A 23,583-nucleotide genomic window follows, 5' to 3' on the forward strand; every position below is an offset into this window, starting at 1 on the left:
ATCTCTGAAAAATAAAGCCAGTGGTTCTTGACAGCAAATCCTGAAGCAGCTAGTTTGATGTCATTCTGTGGAGACACAATCACCCTTTGGTTGTACTATTTGGCTGTACTATTTTAAATAAAGACTACTGGACTTTACATAACTTTTAGATTTAGTTCATTTCAGAAATGGTTGTGAAATGGTTATCTGATTTCTTTTATGTATTTTTTTTTTAATAGCTATGACAAGCTGGGGAACTGCAATTACTTCCAATACTGTAATATTGATCAAAATTATTTTTGGCACTGGGAGGCTGGATATCCTTGCTCCTTATGGAGGCGGCATATGTAAGAAACGTTTAAGGCTTTGTAAAACTGTTGCCCAATACACTGGAACATGGAGACACAACTAGACCCCATGAAAGATGACTTGCCCTTAATGGCCAACACTAGCCACATGCTTGTAAAGCACTATATATTGGACTTAGATGTGGATTTTAAAAGTAAAGTTATTGAAGGCATCATAGTTTTATTCTTTGAGACTGGGAGCCGGTACAAGAAAACCAGCAGTACTGGCAAAGAAGGGTGCCAGTCACAGTGTGATGAAACCTGTAAAATAAGGGCATCTGAACCCTGCCACATTCCTGGGACAAATGTGAGTGCCTGCTCATCCAAAACAGAGTGTAATGATTTTGCTGTCTGCGGTAAAGGCGAAGAAGATACTTCTGATAAAAATGGTAACCATAGCAACAAGGAACAGGCTTCTGGGATTTCTAATTCAAAGAACTGCTGTGACATAGAGAATCATGGGAATAAGGATTTTCTGCTGGTATTGGACTGCTGTGATTTATCTGTGCTAAAGGTTGAGGAGGTAGATGTTGCTGCAGTGTCAGGCATTGAAAAATTCACAAGGTCTGCCAAGCTAACTGGTGTTTCAAAGGAGCTGGAAAATCTCAGAAATCAAATTGTACATGAACTTGTGACTTTACCTGCTGATCGCTGGAAGGAACAGCTATACTATTTTACTTGCTGCAGCCAGGCGCCTGGCTGTGGAGAGCTTCTGTTTACTACTGGCACTTGGAGCTTGGAGATAAGGAAATCAGGAATTCAGACTCCAACAGACTTTCCCCATGCAATAAGAATATGGTACAAAACCAAACCAGAAGGAAGATCTGTTACATGGACTACAGACCAGAGCGACAGGTATGTAACTATTAGCTGAAAGCTTTGCACACCTGGGTGTGAGAATGTAGAATTGTTTAATGCTGAGCAACTGTGTGAAGATGATAAGCATTCTCTTCCACTACTTTCATTTCATCCTTTGTTTGAGTCCTGTGGCTGTCCCATAGGAGAACAGACAAACTCTCTGCTCGAGAAAGTCTAATGGACTTGTAGACCTCACGCCTGTCTAAGTAATTGCGTTTGCTTATTCTGAATGAGAGTAAATAATTGTTGTGTATTGGAGTAAGTGTGTGCAGGGAATAGGGAATTATCACTTAGCAGAAGAGAAGGTATGCATGACAGGTTATTCTCACTTTAAAACTTTGTGTTCTTTTTCTCTCCTGGTTTACACAGCTGATCATGCAGCATAAAGGTCAGTATAAATAATATTTAATAGAATTGCTTCACAACTAGTCTTTTATCAATATTGTAATAACTTTAGTGATGCAGTCTTTTCCTGTTTAGTCTCTCATAATCAACTTTTAAAATCTCCTTCAGCTATTATGTAAAGTTCATTGATGATAGTAAATGAACTGCCAACTAAAATTGCAAGAATTGGCATTTTATCTAGCATTTGTGAAGGTACACAGTGCGGTACAGAAATCTTCAAGGGAAGATCTTTATAAGAGGGAAACTAGGATCCACTCTGGACTTCAACAAGAAATCATTGTTTTACTGTAAAGTTCAAAGCTGGATTTTAATGGCTGGTAATTCTTTATGCTACCTAAAAACCAGGAACAAAGTTGGAAGATGAAGAAATTTGGTCTAATTGAATACCGGCTTTTCATTCCCAAACTAGAGATGGATGGTTACCTTTCATTTCATTTAGGCTAAGAGAAATTATGAGTCTTCTCCCTGGCATCCACATTAGGGAGGATAATGAGGCCTTTTAATTATACCTCTGGTGGTTAGGTAATTCTACTGCTAAACCATCATCTGCATCAAGTCCAGGAATTTCTCAGTTATGTTCATTACCTCTTCCCCTTTCTCCTCCCTTCCTCAATCCCCAAGGAGTTATCTTTGGTATTAGTTTAAGAAATTTAACTCAATTGGGTACCTTTAGTTAGGAAAATTCTGCATTTTAACTGCAGGCAAATGTCAGGCAGTTGCCCATGATCACACAATGTGTCCATGACTACCTGCCCCTTACTAAGGTCTTTGAGATTAATGTTAGCAACACTCAGCTGGTATAGGACTCCTTCGCTGTCTGTTGTCTGTGTGTTTTGAGCATCTGATTAAGCATCTAAATCACTAACATCTTTGTTTTGACTCTTTTTTCCCTTTTACTGCAAAGCATTATCCTTACTTTAGAGACATTTCATGGCAACTGTACATGAATACATGGAATTCTATTAATCACTAATGCAGCAGGAAAAGATGGCTTGATGTGGATCAGGCAGTCTGATGGCAGCAAATAGACTCAAGCTGGTTTATTTTCAGTCTTTTGTAGGGTATTCCAGAAACTAATGCCTGTCAGAAAATAAATTTTCATATCACAGCCTTTAGAATCTTTCTTGCTACACTTTTAAAATCGAATGCTGTATGTGATGAACCCATAAATATAGTGGTAAAGTTCATTGTACAAAATGCTGTAATATTTTTCCTTCCCTTTCCAAAAATAAAGCCTATTTATATAATGTGTGGAGGAAGTACTATTACATTATATTCTCATAGGGGAAGTCTTTAAATTGTTCCAGATTATGTGTACGGTGCTGTTTTAGGCAAATGTCAGATCCTTTCCCAGAGGAGTCTATATTCTAATCCCAAAGCAAAGTGAAGTGAATAACGAATAACAAGGACAAGCATTGTGCGGACCCTTCAAATGTGTTTCCTCTTATTTAACACTAGTACAATGTTTTGAAATTTAACCTATGCACTGTTTTATAAAGACTTCTATTTTATTTGTCTTAAACAAAGATGTATTATAATGCACAAAAAAATCAGTTAAAGCTTTGCGGGATGAGTTTAGGCAAGTTAAGATATGTGTATGCAAACCTGATGTCAGCACAGCAGAGCGCACTTCTGTTTTCAGGAGAGGAGCTCGACACATGGAATTTCAGCATTTCTGTGTTTCGCCTTTTGATACTAGAAAATACATTAGGTTTTCTTTAGCCTCAGAATATGCTTTTTGTAATAACATGCTTTTGGGGGCCTTAAAAATAGGGCAAAATAGAGGAATAGAGTATATATGTGAGTATATGTGGGTATTCATATAAATATACATGTGTGTATAAATACGCACGCTTTTTTCTCTCTCCAAAAGTTATACTTACAAGGACTATATCAGTTCTTAAAATTGGCAGGTAACTTTTAACAGTGATCAATAATATAATTACTCAAATAGAAAAAAAAAAAAGTTGATTATAATGTTTTTCATATATTTGTCATGAACAATGAGCAGTTCTGTTTCAAATTTTTTCAGTTATTTACTAGCACAATACAGCACAGGGATTTCAAGCTAAGATGGTAATGTTCCAATTTTAACAAAATTATACCTTTGTTTGAAATATTCTTACTAAGTATTATAAAATGATTTAAATAAAAAATTATTTTAGACATTATAATAACTACTTTGTTGAGAGAATAATGTGTATAAAACATCTTTTGTTACCGGGAAGGAGAAAATTTTTACCAGCCTATCAAGGAAGGTGTTCAAGCAGTTTTGCCGATCTCTTAGGAGTATGTAGCTGTGTTGAGTCAGCATGGCTACCAGCATATTTCAAATTAAATACTTTCTCATGATGATTGTTGAGAATTCTTATTCATTGAAATATCCTGGGATTCCATCTCTTTATTGTTTTATAAAAGAATTAAACAAATTTGGGTTAAAATTAAAAGGGTAATTTTCCTAGCAAACAGCCTCTGTAATGCGAGATTCACAGAATCACGGAATTGTCAGAGTTGGAAGGGACCTCTAGAGATCATCTAGTCCAACTCCCCTGCTAAAGCAGGATTGCCTAGAGCACATTACTCAGGACTGCATCCAGGCGGGTCTTGAAGATCTCCAGAGAAGGGGACTCCACAACCTCCCTGGGCAGCCTGTTCCAGTGCTCTGTCACCCTCACCATAAAGAAGTTTCTCCTCATATTTAAATGGAAATTCCTCCCACCTTTTTTTCTGCCCTATTTATTTCCACTTCTAGTGCTGTCATAAATTAGTTAATGGTTTTGCTGATATTAATGAGCAACTGGAGTGGAACTCATTTCCTCATTGTGGGATTAGGAATGAAAGAGTAACTTTGATATGAAAGACATTCCGTGACACTAAAACCTTTCAGTACTGGGTCCTAATCCTGTAAGCTACCTGGGTGTTATTTACTTTGGCATACATGAATAGGTACATCAATAGGTCAGACACATGCATTTATTTTTTCAGGTTGAACTGTAGATATCAGATATATAAAAAACGAGAAAATCTGGGAAGTAAAGGGGATGGGTGGAATTACTCGGAGTGTATGATTTTCATGAGAATGCTATGGAAAAAGTATATTTTTAGAAACTATTACATGATTGAACAGTTTTGGGGAAACACTTTAAATGAGTTAGCCTGGTGTTAATTTTCTGAAGTAGAAAATACTGCAAAACGTGAAATGATCTCCTTAAAAAGGTTATTATGATATCTTGATATTTATTTGACCAATTTATATGTCTTACCTTTAAAAAATATTTTGTACCTGTCTAGTTTATTAACTTTATGATACCTTATTGTTAGATTAAAATATCAATGTATTGTTAAAGAATTCAGGAAATATTTTTGCCTTTGTGAAAGCTATGAAGGTGAATACAACAAATATAAATGTACAATTTGGTAGAAGTGCTAATGCTAGCATACATTCTGTAATTAAATGCTTCTTTTCACATGTAGAGTTCAACTGTATCACAGACATCACTGAACTGCATGGTCCCTCTTCTGTTATAAATAATCTTGCATTTCTGTAATGTGCAGCTGAACCACTGCAGTAGTACTGAACCGCTGTAGATAGTGATTAGGAGAATATCCAAAGAGGTAGTACCTAACATAGGAATAAAACAGACCTTCGTTTCCTGTTTAAATGATTTGATATTACTGATTCTGCTGAAACAGCAAAGAACTAGTAGAAAAGTTCTGACAAGCCTATTGTTATCTGTTTTGTGGACTCGTGTCAGGAGTTAGGGTTAGGCTGGATCTCACTGGCATGGAGACTGGCACAATTTCTCATTATTTTTTGTCTGCAGATAAAAAAGGGAGATTTTACCTTTTTTGAAACTGGTTGTTTCAAGCCCGCCTCTCCTCAAGACATATGTTTTGAAATGCAAATCATGTTCCAAGAGAGTAGTTGCAATTGTTCAGCTGCACTGCTGACGAGCTATTTATAAATGTGGGTGCTTCTGAAGATAAGCTATTATGAAGTCATACTCTTTGGCGCTGTAGTCAGACAGTGTTATGTAGTGTGCTGCACACAGTAGGGACTAAATAAAAACTGTATTAAAGTACACCTGGCAACATTGAAATTTTTCAGATTTTTTGTATTTTATTTACTTCATAGTTTTGAAGAGACTGAAATTTTCATAAACATTCTAAACTTCAGATTTTTTATAAATATTTAGGTTAGTGGGAAAATGCTAAACATGTTTCTTGAATATTTAGCTAAAGCTTGAAGCTGGAAGTGAATTCTTGAGCAGTGATCTCTAATTTCCTGGAGGTTACACATAAAAGTCCATGTTTATGAACTTTCAGTGTATGAAAATATAACCTAGAAAAAATGTTTTGTATAGTTGTAAACACCAGGTTTCTAGTGTAAGTCACAACAATGTTATTTACTAAAAATCAAAAGTGGGCTTTAATAAATTTTAGTATATGTGATTTCCTTACGTTTCAGAACAGTTTGCAAGAACTATGACACTGTTTTGTTTTATCTAGAGACTGCTGGAGAAGCAAAATGTCACCATTTTGCATGTGGAAGGATTGCTTTCTAACATAAGTCTTCGAAGTTTTGATTTAGAATTGTTTAAGCTTATCATCTTTATGTCCTACAGAGGTCAAATGACCTTCTAAAGGTTGCAAAATTGTTCTTTGTGTCCTTCGTGATTGGCACTTACGAGCGAAGAATTGCGTTTTGCTATGGTGAGCTAACAATTTGCAGTGGATATTGTCTGGGTATTGGCTACAGGTCATTCCCTAATCATACTCACGTACCTGGACAGTTTAGGCCATACTTAGAACATGTTTGCTATAGGTCTGCAAAAAAAGAGGGTAATTGTACTGATTCCCAGGCTGGATCACACATGCCCCTACATAGTCTGAACTCTATCTGATTACTCTCAAAGTTCAGCATAATGCTTTGTGTTTGTATTTTCTTTCTCCAAAGTGTCTTAACAATACAGAGTAAAAACCACAGAGCTATTTGTTACTAATGAAAAGAGAGAAAGAGGGAGAGCTAAAAAGGAATGAGGAAGAAGCCTACCAAAAATATACTTGCTGAAAGAGACACTCCTGACCTCTCTAAACCTGGGTTCTGGTTCCCTCCACCACTGGTATGATGACATAGGTGTGTGTACAGCTGGGTGATAAGAGATATTAGGGAGCTAATCTAACTGAAAATAAGGACAGGGGTGAGGGGTAGGGGGAGAAAGGAATGACTTACAGGAGATGTTTGGATTATGCTACTGAGGTTAGTTTGGAAGGTAGAATTATCTGTTTCACTGGTATTACAGGTTTGTGCCAATGTAACCTTGTATCTATAGCCTTTATGGAGTCTGAGGCATCCATTGAATTTTCATTATATATTTGATATTTTCAAAGCAAATTTTTCCCAGGATAGAAGCTGGAAAAATGGGTCAGACTTTCACTGTTTCAAACTGCTAATTAGAAAATGTGTCATTAAAATAGATGTTCATTTTCCACTGGCGTAAGTTAGCATCCTTCTGTGCTCTTGGATACTGGAAATACAGGAATGGAATAAAGAGCTTGTTTTTCTTCATGGGCAAGGTGGGAGAAGAAGATGCTCCAGAATTCAGACAAGTCACAGGCTAAAGTCACTAAAGGTTACCATCAGTTGTGGGGAATTCTCGCCTGTTACTTTGTGTAATTTTGTTCCCAGTGCTGAATATTTATAATTGAGTAATTAATTAAGCAGTCTGAAGTTTGTTGTATTATTCATGTCTGATGCAGTTATTTCTAAGGAAGAACAAATGGTATCAGGAATAGAATGGAGAAGTAAAATAAAAATAAACCAAAAGAAATGTATGCAGACCTTGTGTAGAAAATGAACTGATTTGGTATTTCTGGAAATGTAGGTGGCAATGAACAAATATCTTTAAAAAATTCAAGATAGCTCCTCTGAATTAGTTGTGCTAACTAAAAAGGAAGACCATGAGAAATGAGGTTTTTTTAGTGAACTTAATACTTTTTCAGAGTTGTAGCAAGTTTCATGGCCTGACAGGACAAATGATACTCAGATGTAGGTGGAGTGCATGGATGCCTACAGCACAGGACAGAGGAAGTAAGTTCTGGGCACTCATAGAGGCACTGCATACTGGAGTACAAGGGTCTAAGGCTGATGGTACTCCTTCAGGAAGGAGTAGTACAAAAGGCAAGTTGCTTCACTGAAATGTGCCAATGAGAGGACCATACTAGATGAGAGGAGGCAGAGAATGAAATAGTATTATGAAAATACCATTATCCATATAAACAATGAAAGTCAGTGTTTTAATTTTCAAATCTAAAAGGGAGGTGAAAACACAGAAGATTAAAGGGCCAGTGATATGTGGAATAGAGTCAAATCAGCACTTGTGTATTTGCAAATTGGTTGGACAACCAAGAAGCCAAAGCAACATTTGATTTCAGAACAGAGCTGAGAAAGTCCATCTGTATCACAGTTCATATCCACAGGAAAACTGTCTTCAGTTTTTAAAGACAGAGGTTTACAAGGTGTTGTATTTTTGTGTTCACTGCTGTGGGAATAGAGCAATTAGGAAGTCTCCTGTTTTCTTTGTCAATAGTCGGTTATGTCCAATCCTTACTACCATTTGAACAGGAGCTATGGCTACAAAATTAAATTTTGTTTAAACGCAGTCTGGTGGTACTTCCTAAAGTGTTACAGAAGTAGTATTTGAGAGATGTACTTAAGTAGTATTTAAGGGGATGGAATACCTAAGGGATTGGTCAGATGTTTGCCTTTAAATTTAAGAAACTTTCTCATAACAACATCAAATAAGCTGTTAAGCATATTGCATTTGCCAAAAACACAGGTCAAAGCAAGTGAAAAAATCCTTAGAGGCAAAGTGGGAGAACAATAGGTATTAAATTGATGTAGTTTGGATGAAAAAGGTACTCCCTTTCTTAACCTTATTATCCTTGCTTCCTAGTGATGGCTATACCAAAAGATAAAACATTTGAACAGGAGATTGTGTGTGTACTATGTCTAGCAGAAGCAGGATTGATATACCTGGTGTGGACCGCAAACTAGTGAGCAAAAGTCCAAGAAATCTACAGTGAAGTATCAGTTTAGAAACATAGCTATTCAGGTGTTGGAAAACCAGCATCAGAGTAGCAAAGATTACTGGAAAAGTCAGTGGAATCACTCATCTCATGGTCATATTTAGTACTTTTAAATTGGGGAATGGTTTGAAAAAGGCATGGGTAGTTATTGACTGGTATTTTATTCAACAGAAAGATCAAATAAGAATACCTGCTCTGTTGGAATCTGGTGACAATCCCTGGCACCTTGCAGATATGTAAATTGATAAGGCAGTGTTGTGGTTTAAATCCAGGCGGCAACTAAGCACCACACAGCCACTCGCTCACTCTCCCCAGATGCGATGTGGGAGAGAATCAGAAGGGTAAAAGTGAGAAAAAACTCATGGGTTGAAATAAAGACAGTTTAACACATAGAGAAAAAGCCATGTGTTCAAGCAAAGCAAAACAAGGAATTCATTTGCTGCTTTCCATGGACAGGCAGGTGTTCAGCATCCCTAGGAAAGCAGTGCTCCATCACACGTAATGGTTACTTGGAAACGCAAACGCCATACTCTGAATGTCCCCCCCTTCCTTCTTCTTCTTCCCCCAGCTTTATATGCTCAGCCTGACATCACATGTTATGGCATATCCCTTTGGTCCATTAGGGCCAGCTGTCCTGGCTGTTTCCCCCCCCAGCTTCTTGTGCACTCCAAGCCTACTCGCTGGTGGGGTGATGCGAGGAGCAGAAAAGGCCTTGACTCTGTGTAAGCACAGTTCAGCAGTAACTGAAACATCCCTGTATTATCAACACTGTTTTCAGCACAAATCAAAAACATAGCCCCATACTAGCTTCTATGAAGAAAATTAACTCCATCCCAGCCAAAAACAGCAGAGGCAGAAGAAAAAAGTTGGTGTGATTTAGGTGCCAGGAAATCCTGCTGCTTCATGGAAATGACACTGTAATTTAGAGTAAGAAACAGCTGCAAACAGCAGTGGTTTTATAGGGAGTAGCCTTGTAGTTGCAGGAGGTTGCCACCTTATATCCTTACATTGAGACAGTCCTCAAAGAAATAGGGAATGTATTTTTTCAAATACAGGAAAGGTACAGAGTTGCTGAGCTGGGTGTTTTCCTTAAGAAGGCTTCAAACAAGCAGTAACCAAAGCAGGTTGACATGGCTGAGCCTTAGGATGTGATTCAGGTGTTTGATGGCAGATATCTCAAAGAAGACCTGCAGATTCCTGTTCGGAGAACAGAGTATCAACTGAACATTTATTATTAGCTCTAAGGCAGTAGCTTAATTTGTTATTATAATTTATATGCTTACATGGGAGAGGGAGATCTGCCAAGAGCTGGTTTCAACTGGTTTTGTTATGTTATGAAAATATATGGAATACTGATGACTTAGAGTTGCATGAATCAATTTTTCCTCAGAATCCTTGGCTCTGGGAGGCTACTGAACAGGCAGCACAGAGCCTCCTCTTCGAGCAAACCCAAAGAATACCACACTAGTGCCTGATTTCTCTCATAGCCTGGGTTGTTGATCACTGGGAATTACTGATCATAAAGTTGGCCACCTGAGTGACCAGAGCTGTGTTTTGTGGGTGGTTGTTTCTCCAATGAAACAGGTAATTAGACAAATAGTCTGAATTTTCTGCTTATCTTACTTTTTCTGTATTCAGTTTCTGTATCTCTTCCAACCTATGGTGGCAAAGATTATGGCTGGCATAAACAACTCTGTGAGCCAGCATAGGCAGGATGCAGGAACAGCCACAAAACCACAGATGAAATGCAAAGAGTAAATTTAATCTTAGTACCTCACGAACTGGGAGCTCTCCGAAGCAGCACTCAGGCAGAGGCACACAAGCAGGAACACAAGCACAGCAGAGCTTGGTCCTTGCTAGAGAGAGACTCTGAACCTGCTGTTCTCACCTGAATTTCAGGGATTCACGCAGGAGTAGATTTCCACTGTGCTTTGATCTTTTCTGAAGCAAGACAGGCATGTCAAGCATATTCGATAAGCTGCCTCTGAGTCCATCACAGGCCTGTGCTATCTAAGTGCAGATGTTCTACTTGTCAAGCACACAAGTCTGAATAATGGTATGTTTTTTGACACCCCAGGTGCAAGTCACTTGACCTTGTTGACAATCCTCCTCGCTGATCTTCTGTTACTTTCCCACAACAACATATTAACTGAATAGATTATTTGAATGTTACAAGACCATTAAAAGTGAAAGAAGAGAGATGGAAAAGATAGACCGTAGGAAAAAGGAACGGAACTGTGAAGTTTCTTGCTAGCAGTGGTGAGGATGAATCAGAAAAAAGGCAAACTTTGGATCAATTGACAAAAGCATTCTAACACTAATTATTTGTCATTGCTGTTCTTTGATGTAGCTTGGTTATCTAGTAATTTTTCTTTTTCTGGATCAGGTGAAAAATCTCATCCATATCAGGATAAGAGTTATGTTTCTGGTCTTCTTATCTGCTAGAATTTTGCTGCCTGACCCAGAACAAAGAAAACTGTCAGCTGCAGTGGGTGTCCTGAATTAACACTGCACTATTACCAATGTTGTAAAAAGAAATTACTGCTGTAAATGAAGTATAAAAAGTTAGCAAAGTAAAACATGATTTATCAAAGGAAGCAGAAAAATCTGTGGAGGTAAATTTTAGGCTGAGAAGAAAATAGATTAAAAATTCCAGTGAAAGCAGAGAAGATGAAGAAAAAAAATGAATGGGTTCACCTTACAAACGCTCCTCTGTAAAGCAGAACAGGAGACTGTTCAGTGTTAGCTGACTTCTCAGTTGATGGCATGCTGTCAGTCAAGCCTCCAGGTGATCTTGCTGTGAATGTATGAATATCTAATTAAAAGTTGATGTAATTGTTGCTCTGACAGTTTCCTCTCAAAATTTAGAACTTCCCTATTCCATTAGTATTTTCTTAGTAGACTTTGACATATTTGAATACATTTTGGTTTCAAATAATGAAGTTAATAAGTATACTTGGACAAAAATGATATTTAAACAGGTGAGAACTACAAAGGAGGCCTAGCTTTGAAGAAAAGATTATGTACTTGACCAGTCTTTGTCTACTTTTCTAACTCGCTTTCTATTTAGACCTTAATTGTAGAGACTTGTGATCTATTTCAGCATTAAAATGTTTTGGGGGAAAAAAGTTAGTTATGTAATATGTATTATTTCTTATAGTGAGAGGCTTCCTAGTCCTATGTGAAAGCTATTGGAGTGGGAGGCTTGAAACTAAGCCTGTAGGGGCATTGTGAACACCAGCACTATGCAGATCTGTTCATGGTGTTTCATTTTCCTCATCTGCAAAATGGTATTGACATTATTTGTAAAAAACTTTATGGTTTGCAGGTAAAAAGTGCTCTCTGAGAGAGAGGTAACATTAACAGTCTGAGTAGTGTCTGTTCTGTGTTATGTTTGTATTGTACTTAACACAGCATTGCAATGTTCTGCTCAGTGCTGTTCTGCCAGCCCATTTTCTCAATCATTGTGGCATTTCCCTCTTCAGGATATGAAAATTTCTTCAGGATATGAAAATCCCCTATATTGCTCTTAAGACAGGATTGTACCAATGGCAGCAAGCAAAAGAGCCCTCACAAATGCATGGTAAATCGTTGGTAAATTATGTATATCAGGAGTCACTAACCTCGCCTTCCCTGTCATTCCTATAAACTCCACTAGGATCTCTTTTTATAATCCTATGTATTTTCATAAAGTTTTCATGAATAAGGAACTATCCTTTCCTCCCCATCCCCTCCCAGTTTACGTATGTTTTAGGGTAAATAATATGTCTAGCATCTCTTGGCTAGCATTATAAGGAAGAAGCAGAACCTCCTGGTGAAAAAGCAAGTTCTTCCTTTTCCTTGTGAACTCACTGTCATGCATTATTTCTTTTTTGGGAGAAAACCCAGTTTTTTTATCAGAGTTGGTTACAGATTCAGTTTTAGGAGATTAGTGCCAAAGAAATTAAAGATTTACAGGGATTAGTAGTCTTACATTTAGCTCTGCATTGTGTTTTACTAGGTAAAAGATAACCAGTTGACTTTGTCACTACTGCATTTATCTATTGAGCTTCACTGGATGTCTATGTCCTAGTGTATTCACTCTGATAGATGGCAGGAGGAGCCGGATTATTTTCTTTTTCTGTTTGTGTACATCAACAATAAGCCTTCTTAAAATGCAGTTTCCCTCCCTGTTTTACTGAAAGATAAGCTAGTCTGTACTAGTTAAGCCACAGTAATTTGGTTGTGCCATGGACAGCTCTGGATCCAATAGGACAGATAGGACTTTTGACAAGAGGGCAAAAATAGCTTCAGAATAATTTTCATCCATGGCCATCAGTATGTCCAAGTTCTTTCCCGCTGTGTACTTCAGAGTTGGCTTTAGGGAAAGAAAAATTTGAATGGAGGAACTGTTTGGAGGGGAGTAAACTCAGATGCTCAGATCTTAGCCATTGCAAAATAGCTTTTATCCTAACAACTTGTCTCCTATTTTCCAAAGCCTTTTGGTGATTTTTAAATTCAAGTGATGAAAGATAATGATCAGAATGTTTTTAGCCTCAAGCATTGACAAAATAATGTGTTGTGCTCCCAGAATATTGGCTTTAAATATCACAGGTTTTTAAAAACTCAGTGCAGTGAAGTGATACTTTCAAAATTTTCTTTCTTTGGCTGGAAAAACCTACTGACTGCGTTTGTTTTATATTATTTATATTTGAAAACTTAGCTTTTTTAAATTAAGGGGTGGTATTATGAAAGTACTAGGAATTAAGATAAAACTGCAAAATGCAACAGAAGTAAACCAAGAATTATTACATCCATGCACCAGCAATAGCAAGCTAGAAGGAGTTAATAAAAGCCTTTGTTACCTTCCCAGTTATGGCTAAGCTGCTAATAAGAAATTGGCTGGCATGAAATATTGCAGATGAAATTGGAAAGAGGCCCTAGATGAAGAGGCTGCCTAGGAGAGGGTTAGAGAAATTGCAAAAAGAGCAATACTACAAGGAAGATTGCTATGTGAAATGCAAAAAGGAGGCTGATGCTGATAGGGAAGATGTGCTTTTTCCTCAGTATATGCCCTGTGGTTTAAATCCTGAAAGGAATGTGAGCTAGTGTGCATTACCTTATTGCAAGAAGAAATGTGAAAATGTCAAGAGTTATGGCGGCTTGGGCTAAGTAAGGCTCAAGGCTAGATCTACTGCTCTGAGTTTGGATGAGCCTCCAGTTGTACAGAGAGAAGGGATTATTGATAATGAAAGCACTACCGTGATGACAACAGGAAGATGTCAGAGGTATTGGTGAAGCCTTGCAATGGCATCTTCAGAAGATACTCAGAAGCTGCCTTTGTTTGGTCTTAGGGTCCAGTTGAGAGCTATTGTATGTGGTCGAAAGGCTCATGCAGAAACAGGAGAGAACTGAAGTTACTCTTTTCTAATTTATGTAAAAATTACTGTGGTAATCTTGCTTGTCTTCATCCTGTCTTAAATTATTGTATTTGATTAATTGATGTATTTGATTAATTGATGTATTTGATTAATTTGATGTATTTGATTGTATTTGTTTAAAATTGATGTATTTGATTAATTCATCTCATACAGGTTTGAAACCTACATAGCTGAGGTTAAAAAAAAAGTAGGTTTGATTTTTGTCAGAAAACTTAATTTGGTCTTTCTTATTGTAACTCCACCTTCAATCTCTTTTCCTTCCATCTAGGCCATGTGTGTATACGATGGGATCGCCAATAAACAACAGAGCCCTTTTCCCATGCCAAGAGCCGCCCATTGCCTTGTCAACATGGCAAGCCTCAGTCCGAACAGCTGCAGGCTTTGTTGTGTTAATGAGTGGTGAAAACTCAGCAGAACCAGTCCAGCTTCAGGAAGGTGAAATGTATTTTCTATGGCAAAATATTTTCAATAATTTTATAATCAGAAGTACAGCTTAGTAAATACACAATTTTTGAAAGAATGAAGGTCCTACCCTTAAAAGCACTTACATGTCTATCTGTAATCTCCGTGTCATTTTATGGAAAAGTTACCTGCTCAAGGCCTCAGGATAACTTAGTAAGAATTCAAGGTATCTGCCTTTTACTGTGTAACTGCTACTTGCTTTTTTTCTGTGTTTTTATTCCTTTTCCTTTTTCCAAACCTAGACTTCACTTGTCGTAAATTGGCTTTGTTTTAATCATTCTGCAGTTGAACATTTCGTAGATGAAGTACCTTATCAGGCTCTTGACAACTTCAGGCCTTGGTAGATAATTAACTTTCAGTTTTAGTTCTCCAGTCCAAGTGTAGCTCAGCATGGCAATGATTAGAAGGGGTCATTGTGTTATGTCTGTTTCCTGAAATAGAAGGAATAGGTGAAGAATGTCAGGTCACTACCCTGAAAAACTGATCTTTGGTGATTTTTTTTGGCATTGGTAGATCATACTTTGTGCAACAGTAAGCAAGCAAGTATTTTTCTACTGTGTTGGTTATACTTTCAAGTACTTTCAAGTATACTTATTCTCTAAACCTCTGCCTGCACAAACAAGGAAGTTTTTAAGGCAGTTCTACACATAATACAAAGTATTTCTTGCTCCCATTAGTTTTGAGATAATCTGTCAAACAGTTCTGATGTTCAAGTTGTTCTGATGAAAGTAGCGTATAGAAAAAGGTTAGAATTGGTGTTTCTGGGAAACAAAAAATCTTTCTTCTGTTACGCTTTAAAGAGGCAATTTTATTCTTAAGGGAAAAACAGTAGAATGAAAGTCTCCTGGATTTGAGAACCATCAATTAATCCATTTGCACGGGATTGTCTGGTTATTTTTGGCCATATGTGAAGCCTGTTTCAAACCTTGTCTCTGCTGTTGAAATATGGAAAACTGCCATGATGAGCTGCTCAGCTCGCTTGGTCAATAATACTTTCCTGTCTTGGCATCAAGAAAGCGAGAGTGCTCTTGACTTCAAACTAGGGGAACAGCTCTGCCATCATTGTTTAATTAGGTTAATCTACTCTTAAATCTTCCTAATGAGCTGTTGCCTGTCTTTCAGTGGAGGCTATGTGGTTTGAAATATTAAGAAGGATGCTTATGTGAATTTCTAGAAAAACAAACGTTGGAAAAAAACTCAGGCACTATTAATTAGCATAGATCAGTTAAAACTGATACTTTCTTAGACCAGTTCGCTAGTTGAAAAGGCTGTCTTGTGAAAGAATTATTTCCTCATTAACATTTTTTTGTCACTGGTTTAAAAAAGCCATTAAAAAATTGTACTTGAATGAAGAAAAAAACTAGTTGTAGGGAAAACCATTTTTAAAAGGCTGTTGATGGAGTGTTGAGAATGATATCAGGGTACCATATTGTTAATGATAGCACTGGGGCTTAGTCACCCAAAGTCAGCCTTTTCACCCCGTGAAGAACAGAAGGGGCTTTTGTTTAAATCCTTCTAGTTGTTGCAGTGGGTCAGTTTATGTTGGTAATTCATGTGTCAGCTTAAAGCTTTGGGGTTTTTTGTTGGTTTTTCTGGGGGGGAAAGTGGGTTTGTTTTGGTTTGTTTTTTTTTTTTTTAATTTTCCAATGACTAGCTCAGTATATTTCCTTTCTGAAGAACTCTGTGAAAGCAAGAAATACTGTCAGAAGTCTTTAATGGAAAGGCCAGTAGAGAGGAAATGACTCATTTTAGCTTCACTGTGCCAATGAAGTGCTGAGTGAAATGTGTGAAATGAACTGGGAAGAATCGAATGTATCATTAAAACTAGTTGCTTTAGGAGCCATGAGACAATGGCAAAGTTTTGTGCTGAACTTCACTAAACTGAAGAGAAGCAGCAGGAGCACCTACTGCAGTTCTGTCCTTACAGTTTTCCCTCTGCCTGTCCCCAAGATGGAATTCCCAAGAGTGTGGAAGATTTTGCGTACAGATCTATGTGGCACACACAATTACTTATGCTAATTTTGATTTCATGATGCAAGGGTTGCTGCATTTCTTTAAAGGTAGTAGGCATCGTACTCCAGTAGCTCTCAAAGACTCAATAATGGATGAGACCTTCATTATCTTGGTGCTTATATACAGTTTCAAATGACAAGTTAGACAGCTGTTTGGAATTGTAAAAGTTTACAAAACAGATACAGAGGAAAGAAGGGAAAGGAGCACTGTTGTGAGGAATGGCTTAAAAGCTACACAAACCCAAGGCTCATGGGTTGGAAATAAGGTTTTGAAATAAAGTGGGGCCACATTTGTTTGAAAATACTGATACGTCACTTACTCAAGTACAATTAAAGTATGACCTAAAAGTGCTTAAAAATACTGTGGATTCTATATGGAGTACTTAGAGCAGAAAAAAGTATTAGAAAAATGCAATTTGACAATGCACTTTGAGAGAAAGCTTTACAGGGAGCACTAAATGTGTGTGTGATGTAAGCCATTTAACCATTGGATTTATTTTTTGACACTTGTCAGTTTTACTTTGCTTCAGCATATTTCTGTAACACATAGAATGTGCAAATATATGTAGACACAGACACCTTTATATTTGTTTTGATTCATGTTCAAGAAGTAGATGTTCAACCATTAAGTGTGAAATTGACTGGCTTGCTTTTTGTGTGGTTACTGTATGTAGTCCTTGATCTTGTTTTGCCATCTCTGATTTCAGTGAGAAGGTGTATTCTGTTACTGAGAGGAAATACAGTTCTAGGGTAGGGAAGACACTGCTGCTGCTCTGTATCTAGCAGCAACAGCACTTGCTTTTTTTTGTGCTCCTCTCGCTTTTCACAAGGCAAAACAAGAATCAGTACCTGTGTTGATTCATCTCCAGCATACATCAGGAACTACAGCATAGGAGTTGACACCTCATCACATTCTACTCATCCCTCTGAGCCAGTGTTGAACTAATGCTCTGGCATGAATGTGGGGATGCTCTGTGGGAAATTCTGGCTTTCGGGTGAGATCAAAGATCTCTACAAGTTACAAACAGTTTCAGAAAGCTGGAGATTCTTAATTCTGGTGCTCCAGCCAAATAGTACTTTTGGCAAAACTACTTATTTAGCTGTAGTTTTATGTATTATTGCTAGCTCTTACTTTGTATATTAAATGCTGCGTGGGATTATCTGGCTTTTTGCCTAGAGGCAGCTGAGTTTTGTGGGGTTTAGTAAATCATGGACATAATCTGTGTTTTTTCATGTTTGTATTTGTGTTAGTGCAAACTATTTGAGGGAAAATATCCTAATAAGTAAAAATACTCTTAATGTTCTTGCATCTGGCATTAACAGATACTGACTCTCAGGTGTTTCTTTAGTTATAATGGACTCCACAGGACTCAAACAATTTTAATGGTTTCAAAGATAACTGCATTAAATGCATTAAAAATTGTAGGAAGTAATTACATCATTCATCATTATTATTTCCAGCGGAAGAAAGAAATGGCCTTTAAATTTTTCTTTTGGACAATTATAAATAGATTATAGTTTCCTAGTCCTGTTGAATGTAGTCCTAAATTTTGTATGGGATGTTTTCCAGTTATACCTCATAGAACAGATGACTGTTGGTGCATGGTTTGTGCAGTTATGACATGATAGATTTGCTTTGCAGATCTGAAAAAAAGAATTTTTTTAAAAAATTATTTCAAAAATTACCTATAGAGGAAATATTTTGAAAATATTGTAATTGTCTAAAGTAATAATGTGGAGGAATCAAGTTGCTTTTAAATTAAGTCTGGTTGCAAGGAGAGGGTATAAGCATTAAAAATAAAAGGACCGGGGTGCTCTTCCTCTGTTTTTCCATTGGACTAACCGCAGCCTAATCTCTTGTTCTTCCTAAGGTGTCCTTGCTTAGTCTGAAAATGTTTTTGTGGTACAAAATGCTGGGTTTGGTAAAGAAAGCCGTCTCCCCATTTCAGCTGCAGTTTTCTCTTACCCTAGAGGTGGTGCTATCTCCAAGGTAGCCACTGGAAAGCAGAGAGCAGCCAGGGGAAGGGCAGAGAAAGGAAAGGGAGTAGAGTGGACTTTGTGATCCCAGTCTGTGTCCTGGGATAAATCTGAGGTTACAGATGAAGGAAAACAAGACAAAATCCCCTGACCTGAAGAAAGTTAAAGAAAGGAAGTGCAGTTATGGGAGAAAAGGCAAGGCTTGGGGACAGTGTTACCAGTAGTGAGAGGAAAAGACAGAAGATAAGAGTTAGACTGTTTGAAGCAGTACTTCATCGTGCTAGCTGTAGAGAAATGTTGCCTACGTAAAGACCATTTCAGTCACCAATCAGTGAGTGGACTATAGAGACAACTCACTTGTAATGCCAGTGCATGTGATTTCAGTTGTTCAAGACAGAACATGTGTAGGATAAATATATAAATATATAATTACCCTACACAGTTCTAGAGTTTGAAAGCAGAAGGCATCTAAAAGCCCTGCTGGAAATGGACTGACACCCAGTTAGGTGTGTAAGGACAGTATAAATCTTGGATCTTGTTCTAGGAGTTCACGTGGTCTCTATAATGCCTGTAAAATATAAGGTGTTGGAAAAAAAGACAAGGATCTGTGTGTTAGTTGGTTTTCTTTTCTCTAGGAAGTCCTAATTTAGATAAATCTGAAAACATACCAAGAAAAACTAACTTTCCTTGCCTTTGGTGCCTTCACCCTTTTGCAAGGTTTGCTCCAGCTCTGAATAGCATATGTTCGTTGCTAATTCATGTAAATTTCTGAATGCAGTACATGCTGTTCCTCTCTCTGTTCTTTCTCTCATTTTGACATTCTGTTCAAATTACCCTTATCTTTTCAAAATACTCCATGGTTTTGCTTGTCTTGGTGAACTTGTTTCTCACTGTAACCCTCTCTGTTCCCTCTGTTTGCATAGCACAGATGGACACCCTTTCCTTTTACACAGTCTCCTCACTGTTGTGAGAGCCTTCTCCTATACACCTCCTGTGATCTGGAAGAGTTTTCTGTGACTGCTTTTTGACTTTCATGCTTGTTTCAGAACTCAGTTGAGAACTCGTTACTGTTTTTCCATTATGATTCCTCAAATTGTCAGTCTTCTCCTGATGTTACTTAACAATTAATGTAACCGCATGGATCATTTTGTAATGCTTTGTATATAACAGATGCTATACAAAGTGAAATATTGTAGACTACCTATGAGCCTTCTCTTATAAGGGTTTAAGTCAATTGTAAAGCTGCTATTAACTTCAGTGTTTGCAGGCTTGGGCCTCTAGCACAGTTTATATCAATGAAACTCTCTTGGTGTTTCAAAATAATAAGTTATCCCTGTCCTGGGTGACTTCTTTCTCTCAAGGTGGCATTTGCTCAGCTTTGGCACATTCGTAGCTTTGGTAAGTTAATTTAAGAAAAAAGGCTTTGGGGAGGAATTTGGCAAAACAGTTATCCTCTTTGTTCATAATGTGTTTCGAGCAAATAAGTTCCTTTTGCTCAAAAACTAACCAGAGGTTAGTAAAATTACAGGAGTAATATATGTTCACCTTACAGTACAGACAAAAGAGTTTTGGTGTTAGTGGTGGATGTTGCCAAAAGTGGGATGGAGTGAGGGAGTGTAAGTGGTTGCTAGCGTGTATAAGAAGCAGAGACTTTTTCTGCCTCGTACAAGACTTCATGTACAGTATTTTTTTATCATACTAAATAATAGGTGGAAAATTGGTCGAGGCTAAGCAAAAAGATTTTGCTTGTCCTTCCTTTGGACAGCTTGACTTTCTGTGGTCATTAAGGTAGGAAACCCAGAGATACTTTCCTGCAGTTGTTTATTTCCTTTCCTTTACGTCTTGTGGCCTCCACTGGATTGGTTTTTTTCCTTATTTTCCTTTTGATAGTTTTCCACAACCCTGGTCAGAATACTGTTGCAAAAGAACAAGTATTAATGTTCACTTAAAATAACCAAAGTTTATATGTTTCCACAGTTGCCACAGCTACAGTTATTTGCACGATTCAGCAGGTTATAACTCATGCTAGGCTTTTTCCATGAGTAGTTAACCTACTAGTATGGTGTGGTACCTGTACTTGTGACCATAAGTGAGTATTTATGTATGTGACCCTTAAGCTATACTCTTTTTAAAGGAACAAACAGAAAAAACTGAGCAACATTTAGATTAATGAAAGTATGCTGTCCTAAAACATCCTCCCGTTTATTCATAGATACAGTCATCCTATACTGTACTCCTTGTCTTCCATCACTGTCTTCCCATAATGAAAAGACTTACTATCTTTTTACCATCTAATAGACTCTCTAATCTTGTTCTAGCAGCTCCTGGATTATCATGACCAAATAATGACTGCTTTTATGTGTCTCAGTGAAATTATTTTTCTCTCCTTGACAAAAATGACAGGATGTAAGGTGGGAGGTTTGGCTCAAAATCTTAAGTACATAAAAATGCTAAGTACTAAGTGTGTGCTGGACTGATGATTCTGTACAAATTTTATTTACAGGTATCTTGAGCTGGTACTACTATGTGACTATGCCAATGCCCGCATCCACCTTCACTATTGCTGTGGGGTGCTGGCAGGAAGTTAAACAGCAGTCTTTCACGGCTACTGTCCAGACAAGCACTGTGTTTTCCTTGCCATCTTCACAAGCTGATTTCAGGTTAGTGTTTAGAATATTGTTGAACAATGAAATATATGGGTAGCATTTTCATTTACTCTGTGGAATGTGAAAATGAGTCATATTAGTACAGGAATCAAAATAGAACTTGTTTAATCTGAGCAGAAAAATCTTGACAGGAAAAGAATTCCAAAGGCATTATTTCATGGGTAAGGGTGTGGTTCTTTTTATGTGAAAACAAGCTTCTTAGTGAGCAACAGGGTTAATAAATCCGGGTATCATCTGGATTTGCATCCTGTATCCTGTGACTCTTAATGCCCTGCCGAAAAAATACCAGGTCCTCCCTTGTTTCTTACAATGTCTGGCTGTAAGATCTTTTGTGTTACTAGACTCGGTCCATTCGTCATACCTTATGACCCCTACTACAATATTGCCTACTCACTCGCTTTTTTCTTCCTGTCAACTCCCATCCCAGAGCTGGCCTGTGCAGTGTTTTGCCTATGGTGATGTGTCCTGAGCGGGTACATGAAAGCCCTGTTGCAAGGGTCCCATAAAATAAAGTTGGACCAATAGTTCTTTTCAATAAAAAAATGCCCTGTTGTCTAGTACATGCAGTAGCTACTTAGCTGTCTTTCACCAAACATGTAGAAATGTAATTATTTTGGATACATCTATTCCTCCTTCCAATCTAGTCAAAATTGCTTATCGATCTTAAATTATTACAGAGTGATGGATGAACAGAACAATACTATATAGGCCTGAAAATGGGACTTGAAGCTAAAAATTAAGTCTCTGGAAAAATACCAGTTGTTTCCATGTGTATTCACCATAGTTAGCAGAAATCTCAGACATGGCACTTGATTTCCTCGCACATTGCTCTCAGCTTTTCAAATTTGTAGTCATAGAATCACAGAACAGCTCAGTTTAGAAGAGACCTTGAAAGATCATCTGGTTCAGTCTTTTTTGGGAAGGGGAGCTTTGATGTGGTTATCTAGCACCCATTGCCCCTTGGTCTTCTCCGTGTGGCTTCTTGTGAAGAGAAAGCGTCTGTGCCCTTTGTAGATGCTCTTTCAGTGCTTGAATAGGGTGAATGGAGTTCCCCTCTCCTCCTCTTCTCTCCCTTTCTCCTCTCAAACAGACCTAGCTCCTTCAATCTTTCCTCACAGGGCAGGTTCTCCAGCCCTTTGTTCATTTTGTGGTCCTCCTTTGGACACCCTCCACAGAATCACAGAATCACCTAGGTTGGAAGGGACCCTTTAAGATCATCTAGTCCAACCAATGAAAAACAAAACAAAACAAAACAAAACCCCCCCCCACACACCACACCACACACAACCCACACACACACACCACACACCACACCACCCAACACTAATCCATATCCCTGAGCACCATGTCAACTCCTCTCTTGAATACCTCCAGGGATGGTGCCTCAACCATCTCCCTGGGCAGCCCATTCCAATGCCTGATAACCCTTTCAGTAAAGAAATATTTCCTAATATCTAACCTGAACTTCCCCTGGCGTAACTTGAGGCCATTACCCCTTGTCCTGTCATCTGTAACTTGGGAGAAGAGACCGACCCCCGCCTCTCTACAGCCTCCTTTCAGGTAGTTGTAGAGAGCGATAAGGTCTCCCCTCAGTCTCTTCTTCCCCAGACTGAACAACCCCAGCTCCCTCAGCCTCTCTTCATAAGACTTGTGCTCCAGTCTCTCTTGTGTCATTCTTGAATTGTGAGGACCAGAACTGGACAGTATTCCAGGTGCAGTCTGAGAAGCACTGAGCAGAGTGAGATGATCGCATCTCTGTCTCTGCTAGTAATGGCTCTGTGGATGCAGCCCAGATCTGGTTTGCCTTTGTTGCTGCAGTGGTGCACTGCTGACTCATGTTCAGCTTGTCCACTCGGAACCCTTGGGTGCTTTTCAACAAGGCTGCTCCCCAGACACACAGATCATAGCCTGTGCTGGGTTCTTTGGTTATGTCATCCCAGATGTAGGACTTAACACTTCTCTTTGTTGTACTTCACACTGCTCTTGCTAGCCCGCTCTTCCAGCCTGTCCACGTCTCTCTGTAAGGTGTCTCTCCTTTCTGATGTGTTGACCTCGCCACCCGGCTTGGTGTCATCAGCAAACCTGGTGAGGGTGCTTTCAGTCCCACCATCCAGGACATTTGTGAAAATGTTGAACAGTGCGGGGCCCAGCATCGATCCGTGGGGGACCCCACTTGTGACAGGCGCCAGCCTAAGTGAAAACCATTGATCACCACTCTCTTGAGTGTGGCCTGTGAGTCAGTTTCCTACCCATCTTGCAGACCACTCATCCGGTCTGTATCTTGCCAGTTTGTCCAGGAGAAGGCTGTGGGAAACTGTGATGAATGTTTTGCTGAAGTCCAGGCAAACAATATCCCCGTGTCAACAGA

At 38.3% G+C, this 23,583-nt stretch overlaps 1 protein-coding gene across 1 annotated transcript in view; it reads left to right on the forward strand.

Annotated features, from left to right (window-relative positions):
• The first annotated feature begins 375 nt into the window (after positions 1–375).
• The window catches only part of AOPEP (aminopeptidase O (putative)), a 195,408-nt gene continuing 172,200 nt past the window's right edge, over positions 376–23,583 (forward strand). The window contains exons 1-3 of the mRNA XM_074165976.1: positions 376–1,181; positions 14,367–14,533; positions 21,053–21,209. Of these exons, the coding sequence (XP_074022077.1) occupies positions 376–1,181; positions 14,367–14,533; positions 21,053–21,209 (1,130 nt within the window). The remainder of the gene's footprint in view (positions 1,182–14,366; positions 14,534–21,052; positions 21,210–23,583) is intronic.

Source organism: Numenius arquata, chromosome Z (assembly GCF_964106895.1).
Source record: "Numenius arquata chromosome Z, bNumArq3.hap1.1, whole genome shotgun sequence".
Lineage (NCBI taxonomy): Eukaryota > Metazoa > Chordata > Aves > Charadriiformes > Scolopacidae > Numenius > Numenius arquata.